Source organism: Beta vulgaris, chromosome 2, assembly GCF_026745355.1.
Source record: "Beta vulgaris subsp. vulgaris cultivar EL10 chromosome 2, EL10.2, whole genome shotgun sequence".
Lineage (NCBI taxonomy): Eukaryota > Viridiplantae > Streptophyta > Magnoliopsida > Caryophyllales > Amaranthaceae > Beta > Beta vulgaris.
The window spans coordinates 54,738,023-54,748,603 of record NC_079203.1 but is presented as its reverse complement, the minus strand read 5'-3'; the positions used below and the strand labels follow the sequence as shown (position 1 = coordinate 54,748,603).

Here is a 10,581-nt window from a genome sequence, read left to right as displayed (position 1 = left end):
CCAATGTGCTATGCGACAAGGAGCACACCGTTTCACCTGTGACTCTGTGAGGCCCATACAAATCGCACTTACATCCATACATACATACATGATACATACACATTGATTAAGAAATCTCCAACTTACCCTCGACAAAACACAATAACAATGAATCCTTGTCCTAAACATTTCCAAAACATCAAGGATATAAACGTAATTGTAACTTTCAAAAGCTACTGGAATATCCAAAATTCGCCCCGCTCAAAACCACACATAAATAAACTATCCACTGTAATCTCACACTCACTTTCTATCTAACTCTTACATTCACGGAAATCTCACAACCTAATCACCAAAAACAAATCTCAAAAAACAAAAAAACTTCTTCATCTTCTCCAAAGAATGGGTCGTAAATTCTTCGTCGGCGGTAACTGGAAATGCGTTAGTCTCTCTCCTCTTTTTTATTTGTTGTTTCTCGAATTTCAATGTATATCGATCTGTTTTTTTTGTGTTAGATTTACTGAAGTAGAACATTTGATCGAACTTTTTTCTGCATTTTCTGACCGGAATTTTTCTGATGTCGAATTTGTTAAATCATCATAGTATGTGATTTCATATCTTGTTAATTTGAGCTATCGATCGAAATTAAATCGCCTTTTGTGATTTTTTTGTTTTTGTTTTGGAGTATTTTAGATATTGTTTTTTAGTTGATTGTCAAATCGATTTGAATTTTTTTCATTTTCTGAGCGGAATTTCTCTGATGTCGAATTTGTTAAATCGTCATAGTATGTGATTTAGTATATTGTTAATTTGAGCTATCCATCGAAATTGAATCGCCTTTTGTGATAATTTTTGTTTTGGAGTATTTTAGATTTTGTTTTTTAGTTGATTGTCATATTCATTTGAGATAAACTTTATTTCTGCATTTTCTGAGCGGAATTTAACTGGTGTCGAATTTGATAAATCGTCATAGTATGTGATTTAGTATCTTGTTAATTTGAGCTATGGATCGAAATTAAATTGCCTTTTGAGATAATTTTTATTTTGGAGTATTTTAGATTTTGTTTTTAGTTGATTGTCATATTGATTTGAAATGAACTTTTTTCTGCATTTTCTGAGCGGAATTTATCTGGTGTCGAATTTGTTAAATCTTCATAGTATGTGATTTAGTATCTTGTTAATTTGAGCCGTGGATCGAAATTAAATCGCCTTTTGTGATAATTTTTGTTTTGGAGTATTTTACAGTGTGTTTGGTTCATTTTTAGTAAAGGAAAGAAAGGGAAGAGAAAGGAAGGGAAGAGAAAGGAAAAAAACCTTAATTTCTCATGTTTGGTATAAATTTTCTCTTTCCTTCCGAATTCCCCCGCTTTTGGGAGGAAAAGGAAAGTGATATTTTATTAAAGAGTCTTTCCTTCCAATTCCTTCCATTTCCTTTCACTTAATTTTTTTTAATGAACCAAACATTGGAAAGTAATAAATTTCCTTCCACTTCCTTTCCTTTCCTTCCAAATTCCTTCTACCAAACAAACTGTTAGATGTTGTTTTTTAGTTGATTGTCGAGTTGATTTGAAATATTACACAATGTTTATTGGTGTGGATGGTAAAAATAGCTGGAATTACAATATGCTTTTGTTTCTTTCTTCTTCCTATAGATCAAATCTAGGTGATAGAAACGGTTTTGAGAATTTTTATTCGCAATGAGAATTAGTTAATACTTGGATTGGTGATCAAATGAATTCAAATGAAGTTTATATTGTTCATGTATGAACAGATAAATTAGCAAGTAAATAATTGAAATAATAGTTAAGAGGAGGAAGTGGTGATTAATTTCGTGGAGATGATGAGGAAAGATCTGTTTTTCTTAACATTTTGGTATTTTTTTTTTCTGAAAACTGTTTTTCTAATTGATTTTAACTAATGATTACAGTCATTTTACTAGTATAAACTTCGATTATGAAAATATATTGTCAGCTCTTGGGGATAAGTTGAGGATGAACATGAAGCGGCTGAATGAAATAACTCTCGTTTAGATCATTGCATTTCTAAAATAGGCTTCATTGTGGAATCAAGATCTGGATCTTAGTAACTTACTGATCAATATGGGGGAAGATGAAGCTAAAAGATTGATTTTGATGCGAGTATTTGTAATTTGATAACATTTTCATCCTCGTTGTTTCAGAATGGGACTAGCGCAGAGGTGAAGAAGATAGTAGAAACTCTCAATGCAGGGCAAGTGCCATCAACTGATGTTGTGGGTAAGTGAATTCTGAATCGCGTGAGGAGTTTATGAGTCTTTGTATTATCTTTATTGTAGAAAGGTGATTTAAGTTTTTTTTTCTTCGGTTGTTTCCAGAGGTTGTGCTCAGCCCGCCATATGTTTTCCTCCCTGTGGTGAAAAGCTCATTGAAGCCCGATTTCCAAGTAGCTGCTCAGAATTGTTGGGTTAAGAAAGGTGGTGCATACACCGGTGAGATTAGGTAGGTCAAAGCTTTCTCTTTTTTTTTTTTTTTTTTTTTTGGTTGTTTTTGTGGCGTTTGTTAGTCTCATGTGTGCTTGTTTGTGCTTCTTCTTGATGAAGGAATTCATTGTCTATGTTTCTAGTTCATACTTAGCAATCTTTCGTTTTTTTGTTAATTTTGCCATTGTACACTAATGTTTTGCATCCATAGAGTCTCACTAAGAATCCTTCATTTTTATCACTCTTGAGATATAGGGTGTGTGGATCATATTAGCACTTCATTTTTGTCGCACCCAAGATATAGGGTGTATGGATCTATGTTGTCATGTCCTGTTGGTAAACTTTTGTTTTTGTAAGTTGATGTTTAGGTGCCATATAACCATACTTCAATTCTTTGCTGGATTACTTCGACGTGGACATCAGATCTGTGGAATTGCATTCCATGAGCGAAATGTTAAGCAACATATGATGGCTTTCCTATGCTCTTTTTTTCCCTATTGTTTCTCGTCCATTTTGGGTTTTCTGTATTACATGTTTCAGCGCACAACACCTTGGATTCGTAATACGTAGGGTTGCATAGACTCTTGGCATAAGAATCATGCAGCATTAAGGCATCTTTCTTGTCTGAGTGCATTTGCTTGCCCTGTATTTTTCACTATATGTTAAATTAGATGCTTGCTTAATTGGGTATGATATATTGGGATGCATGATTTGGGCTTGCTGGAGCTGCCAAAAGAGTTCGCTGTAACAAGGATTTATGCTGTGTTTTTTACATCATGTTATATTGGTTCATGTGAACCAGTAATTTGAATGTGGGTTTTTATTTGGAGTGTAAAAAAAGGAAGAATCTCTGGTCTAGACGAGTGGTGGTGATTATCTTTTGACATTATCAGGGACATAGATAATTGTACTTTAAAGTTATTCATCAGGATTTATGCTTTATTGTTTATAGAGTTATTGTTTTTCTGATTTTTATGGTATTGTAATTTTGTCATTTACATTTATAGAGAGCGAGCTTAGGAGCTTCTTTAAGTTCGTTAAAGCATCTACTGCTCAGAAGTTTTCGGTTATTCAGATGTGTGTTTGAACTGTAATATATTTGTTCTATATTGGTAATTTTCTTTTTGTAGTGCGGAGATGCTTGTTAACCTGGAAGTTCCATGGGTCATCCTTGGTCACTCTGAAAGGAGGGCTTTGCTAAATGAGTCTAATGAGGTATGTGTTGAAGTTATAATTGCTGGAGCTATTTTGCAGTGCATCTTATTGCTTTTGAATTTTGATACTCTGTAAAGCATTGAAAATTCTTGAATTTGTCCTCTAATCTTTGCCATTTCTTTCTTTCCTTGATTTTTTCTTCTGAAGTTTGTTGGGGACAAGGTTGCATACGCACTCTCAAAAGGTTTGAAGGTCATAGCTTGTGTTGGAGAGACTCTTGAACAACGGGAAGCTGGCACAACTATGGAAGTTGTTGCTGCACAAACCAAAGCAATTGCTGGTACGTGTCAATAATATCACTGAATATGTTGCGCAATAAGATTGTTTAATTGATACCCTGTTTCTTTTTAGTGCTAGATAGGATTTGTTTTGTTCTTATGTTAAAAAATAAATAATTTATGCAGTAGATGTGTAAATTAATTTGTTTCTTTCACCGCCAATTTTTTCCCAAGTTATGTACGTTCCTGTTCTCATGTTTACATTGTACACTTTAATTATAATTGGGTAGTAGATATTAAGTTTACTTCCTGTTCTTTGTGATAGCTGATCCAGTATGTTTGTTTTCTCCACAGACCGAGTAACTGATTGGACAAATGTAGTTATCGCTTATGAGCCTGTGTGGGCTATTGGAACAGGAAAAGTTGCAACTCCAGAGCAAGCTCAGGAGGTATATTCTCTTGTTTAGATTGCATAATGGTGGTGCTATACACCGTTTGTTTTGTCTTGTTTAGATCGGAAATTCACTATTGCTAAATTTGCATAACCAGACATGAAATAAGCTAGTTTGATTCAGTTTCTCAACCATTAGATATTTAGTGTCGGCAGGTTTTTAATATTAATATGCCTTGTATTCTTCTTCTCTTAACAAGCATTTCAAATCAGTTGCTGGTTTAAGCTTTGTTTTCTAGAAGATCAGCTGGCAATTATAGGCTTTCTACCTTGGGGGATTATTGTTCGATTTCAATCTAAGTGCTGGAGGTCATTTATCAACTGTGTTATAAATTTAACCATTGTGCACATTTTATTACCCACAACAGGTACATTGTGAATTGAGAAAATGGCTTGAGGCCAACATCAGTCCTGAAGTTGCTTCCAGCACAAGGATCATCTATGGAGGTACTTCTCTTGTTTTCCAGCTTCCTCTCTGTGTATTGATCTTTTCTCCTGTCATAATTTGACTGATTCCATTTCAATTAAAGCCTGATTTACTCCTAACCTTGGGCTTCTGAATTTATTTTTGCTGATAATTCATCTTCTTGTAACTAAAGTCGGCGTCAATAACTTAAGTTAATAATATACAAAGTTACAAACACTCTCCAAACTTCTTCACTGTAGATTTAGTCAGCCTGTTTGTTCCCTTCTGTTACTTGCTCCTGTGATCCTATGTTTTGAGATGTGCTACAACTTCTCATGCTCTTCCCTTTCCTTCTGTTTGCTAAGTGTCGTGTAATAGTGTAATGTTTTGCTTGTTTGTTCAATATTCAGACTTCTTTTATAATATTCTCCTTTCAGCTATTTCCACCTCATGTTGCTCATATGAGGAACATACTATCATACTAGCTGGCCTAATAGTCACCGTATAAAATTTCATTTTCACTGAGCTCTCGAAGCCCGAACGTTTCCATCAATAGCAATCGTAATTAAAAGTGATTTACGCAATTTATTGAATCTTTGGTCTTCTATATAGACCTTCCAATTGACTATGATGGTGTTGCAGGTTCAGTTAATGGTGCAAATTGTAAGGAGCTGGCTGCTAAGCCTGATGTTGATGGTTTCTTGGTTGGGGGAGCCTCTCTAAAGGTATGTTTCTCAAGTATCTTCCTTTTGATCTTCCTCGCCAGCAAGCTGCATCGTAGTTTTTTCTTTTCAATTTTGCCTTTTTCCTTTTGAGTCCTAACCCTGACGTTTGTTTGCTGCCTTATTCATCCAGCCGGAATTCATCGACATAATAAATTCTGCGACTGTGAAGAGTGCTTGAATCCGGGAATCGAGTACGGAAAAGTTACATGCAGGGGTAAATGTTTGATTGAAGCTGCTTTTGAGAGAATAAGCTCTGGTTGAACCTCTGTATTTTGGCTTACCAGTAGCTTTTGGCTATCTTGTACTAGTAGAAATAATCTGAGTTATTGTTTTGCGCTTTTCGATTTTGCTGGATGACGTTTTATCCAGTGCCATTATATCTGAATGGATTTTCAGATTTTTCTGCCCAGTTTGAAGATTTTACTCCATTGCCAGTCCTCTGGCTTTCAAAACATAACCCTGATGTAGTCACTCTAGTCCAAGTCAATTATTCTAAAAGAATAGTATGGAAAAGAGATGAAATAAAATTTTGCCAATTATACTGCAAATATTATGTCACTTTGTAACCTTTTTTTTGTCTAAAAAAAAAACAAGTTAATAGTTTATCTCAAGCAATTCAAGTATATTATGACTATCTTTTGTCAACTTCTAATACATTTTTGGGGGTTGAAAGCATATTTTGTTGATTAAGAAGAGGCAAGAGGAAGCAATACTAAGCTACAAAAATGACTAATTGTTTTAGTTGTATACTTGTATCCAAATGTATTGGTATGTCAGTCAAAAACTCAGAACCAAGGATGTCTTGGCTTAGTGGTTAAGATTGAGATGTTGTGAATGATATGTCAGAGGTTCAAAACTCCCCTCCTCTTTTTTGTATTGCCTTCATGGCTCATATGGATTAAAAAAAAAATACAACTTTAAACATCAATATTCATAATTGACTATGAGTAAAACTTATAAAAGTTAATATTATGAAACTATATGACAAGACGAATTTAATAATATTTACATGAATATATCTTTTTATATGTATAGATAATAAAAAAAAAGTCTACGTGAAATTCGTCAATAGTGTCAAGAGTTAATATTGAACAACTAAAAAGAAGGGGAAGTAGGTAGTGGTGATGACGAGATTTTCAAAAAGGAGAAAAAATAATAGATGTAGGTTCTTTTTTTTTTTTTTTTTTTTGGTACATGAGTAGAGTTAGGACACCCTTCTCTCAAGGGAAATGTAGGTTCATTTGTATTAAGTTAAAGGATCGATAATGGGCCTAAAATATTACTTTTAAGTTTTAATCATTTAAGGAATTTTAAATCTACATGGTTAAAGTTTCTTTTCTTGAGTCCTAACCTCAAGTACTTGCTATCAAACTATTACTCTACATTACTAAATCATGGATAATTCTCTTACCAACCGCTAACTTCTATTTGTAACAAAATAACAAAGTGAAATACAATTTTTTGATGTATCAAGTGGGTTCATATGTCCCCTCAAAAAAAAAAAAAAGTGGGTTCATATGTCAGTTTGTCACGTGCTCTTTGTGATTTAATGAGTCTCCTTACCATTATCCTAATAAATTTTAAAATAAAGAAATAAGGATATTTTAAGGTATTTACATGTCTTGGTCTCACGACTTCAAGTATCAACAACAAAATTCAATGAAACTTTTTATAATTCTTAAATCGAAATATTGACAATGTATATATACCTTTGACAAAAAAATTAAAAAAAGGACCAAACATAAGTGCTACTATTTATATATATATGAGTTTACTCGTCATATAATCAACCTTTTTTTATAGAACGATTTAAGATATTGTCTGAAACCTCAAACTAGTTATAATGAGAAAACTATTGGTGAATTTCTTCTATACCTACTTAAGTATAGAACATTTTAAGATTCAATGTTGTACAAGTGACAATTTGGTCAAAAGTGTGGGATCAGTGAGAGATATCATGAAACATTAACTTCAGAGTGAGTGCTCTTATAGTTTATACTACGTGGAGTTGAAAGCTTCTTCATGACCCTTATTGTAAACTAAGACTCAAATTTGAAAGGTGAGGAAAATAGCAATAGTCATCCATCTTCATACAAGTTGTGTAGAAGACGAAATTAAGTGTCTTTAAGTTTGTACTGTGGATATTATTGTGACGATTGACTACAAGTTTTGCTTTTGGAACATTTCATGTGCAGCAGTACATAGCATCAATTTTAAGTAGGTCTCACTAACTCGACATTTTGACGTATGAGAAACTTTGTATTTGTCTAAATCATGGGCCTGAAATGATCGAGTACAATATTGTAACTAGTTTGTGATCTTGTGTGATGCATAGCATATAAAGTTATTATTTTTGGTGACGGGACCCATCCACTTAGTGAATGGTAAATTTCGAGTTATATGGGTGAAACCCACACCCCATGTAACCAGGTCAGTGTGAAGGGTAATGAGGGAGCAACTACCACATCGATACCTTACTATGGCGCCAAATCTCAAACTTGGGACCTGGTGTATGACATGTGACGCTCAAACCATTTTGCTTTGGTCCACGAGGGTTCATAACATATATTTTACCGACTATTATATGTAAGGCATGAATTTTACTATGCAAGTGACTAAGTTTGTAACTGAAATGGGTGGTCACTAAAGGCATTAGTCTTTACTATATGCAAGGTAGTTTTGTTATAATATGACAATATATTATACTATTTTCAGCTGTAATGTATATATATATGTATTAATATTCTTAATTGAAACACTTTGATTATTACATTATACACTCCCTTGACCAGATAAAAAAAATGTTATCATGTAAACTAATAATATGAAAATAGTCTCCATGTAAAATTTCAAATTAGTTAAATTTTGTAATAGTTTTCACGTAAAAAAAGTTCAAAAATATTAAAAATAATCAAAATTGTACATTGTCAAACATAAAAGTAAAAAACATTGTAATTTTATATAACAGATTAAAATAAATATAATATTTTGCAAATTGCATACTTGTTCTTAAGAACCTTCTTTTTAGGATGAGCTTTTAATTTGCTTATACTCCCTCCGTTTTATCATATAGTGCTTGTTTATTTTTTACACGGTCTTCAAGACGAAACTTTAACCTTTAATATCTTCAATTCCGTATTAATTAAAAATATAAAAGGTTAATATTATGAAAGTACACGTTGTGATGAATCTAACAAGACACAATGAGTAGATTTTTGTGCGAACAATAATGAGAATATTTGGTCAAAATTTTTAAAATTTGATTGATCGAAAATGAAATAGGCACTATATTATGCGACGAAAGGAGTTTTACATATCAATATCACAAGTAACACCACCAACCACCTCTCAATTTGTTTAGGTACTTAATATGTACGCGTAATATTTAAAGCTTGAGAGAGTAGTTGTTAAATACAAATGTCTTCACTCTCAAATCTCAATTGTAAAAAACTAAAAGTCCATAAGTTGGCTCAGTTTTTGCCCATGACAATTTGACATCACGACCTTTCGTTATCTAAATCTTCATTGACACATAAATTTTGTCAGCTTAGTTTAGACTTGTTCTTCTTCTTCGTTTAATTTTTCTCTTTTTAGGGGTTTTAATTTGCAGGGTTGGATATGACATAAATATAGTATCCTATGAATAATTTGTCAAGGCCTTCCACATAAAAAACTGTACTCGATCATAGAATTATTCCTGTAACGCACTTCGACTTTTCTTGATATTTAAAGGTACTTTATTTGTTTTTCTATGACTCGTTCTTAACTTTTTAGGTAGCATGTTGATAACTAATCGTGTTAAATATACATGAACAATAGTTATAATTGATAGAGTATTAGACTATTTTTAGAACTCCAACCATTAGCGTAAGCTTTTGGTTGAGTTGGTCATTTGGCATGATATCAGAGCAACGGACAGAGCTCGCGTTAATGGCTAGAGTCCCATAAATAGTTTAATACTCTATCAATAATATATGCCTCCTCTTCTCCTATTTTAACTTACAACATTGTAACTTTTGTATTATTCATACACTTATTTTAACAAAGAACTTATGAATAATGTAGAGTAAGATTTTAGCAATATAAAGTGTTGTTGGATTTACCTCAATATATATTTATAAGAGTTTAATTTTTTTTTATAATTTTTACAAATATATAATTAGATATTTCAAACGGTCAAAGTTGTATATTGACAAGCACGAAAGTCAAAATATTGCATGTGGAAGAAAATGGATGAGATATATATTAATATAAGTGAGATAACTAACAAATCAAAAATATGTTTAATTACTTTTTGGAATGACAATTGGGTGTTTAATTACCCTATTATAAAGAAGTACTCACCTATAATTGGGTCAGAGGATTTGATGGTTAATTTTTTCATTACAGATGCTGCTCAATGGAATAAAGAACTCCTCTTAAACTATGTTCCGTTTAATGTAGTGGAAGATATTTTAAAAGTCTTTATCCCTTATAATAAAGTGGCAGATAGGGATTTTTTGGGGCCTTACTGCAGATGGAGAATATTCGGTTAAGTCGGGTGTTGCTCTGCTTCAAGGGTATGGCTTAGATCCGCCCAATCAGGTTAGCTTTGCTTGGATTTGGGGGTTGTCCATTCCCCCCAAGATTAAATTCTTTCTGTGGAAAATTTGTCAGAATGGTCTCCCTACTAAAAAGAGGTTAGAAATGAGTCATATTTTTCTTCCTTTAGAGTGTGTTTTTTGTAACTACCACTCAGAAGATGACCATCACTTATTTCTTGATTGTCCTTTTGTACATGATGTTTTAGAAATAGTTAATGTCAATGGGTTTTTTTCTCCCCTTCCTATTGATAATAGTGATCTTTCTTTTATTGAGTATTTGTGCAATCTTAAGTCTTGTTTGAGTCTTAAGAACCTCAATTTCTATGCTATTGTGTGGTGGTTCATTTGGTATGCTAGAAATAGTATCACTTTTCGTCAGGAAAGCTTTTCTCCAGCCAAACTAGGGGCAATGATTAAAGCTTATATGCATAATCTAGATTGTTCCTTGTTTAATTGTTCCAATTTAGACTATAGTCAGCAGGTTGTTAAAGCAGCTAAAAAGCCTAGGCCTAATATTGTTTGGTCCCCCCCTCCTCTTGATTTTGT

The 10,581-nt window shown here is 32.9% G+C and overlaps 1 protein-coding gene across 1 annotated transcript; it reads left to right on the top strand.

The window, feature by feature from the left end:
• Positions 1 to 259: 259 nt before the first annotated feature.
• On the top strand, positions 260 to 5,861 carry LOC104904128 (triosephosphate isomerase, cytosolic). The gene is made up of 9 exons (XM_010692322.4): positions 260 to 420; positions 2,159 to 2,234; positions 2,333 to 2,456; positions 3,568 to 3,652; positions 3,800 to 3,932; positions 4,225 to 4,319; positions 4,690 to 4,768; positions 5,370 to 5,452; positions 5,583 to 5,861. Exons 1-9 carry the CDS (start codon positions 382 to 384, stop codon positions 5,628 to 5,630), a joined length of 762 nt encoding a protein of 253 aa, XP_010690624.1. The 5' UTR covers positions 260 to 381; the 3' UTR covers positions 5,631 to 5,861.
• Positions 5,862 to 10,581: the final 4,720 nt, after the last annotated feature.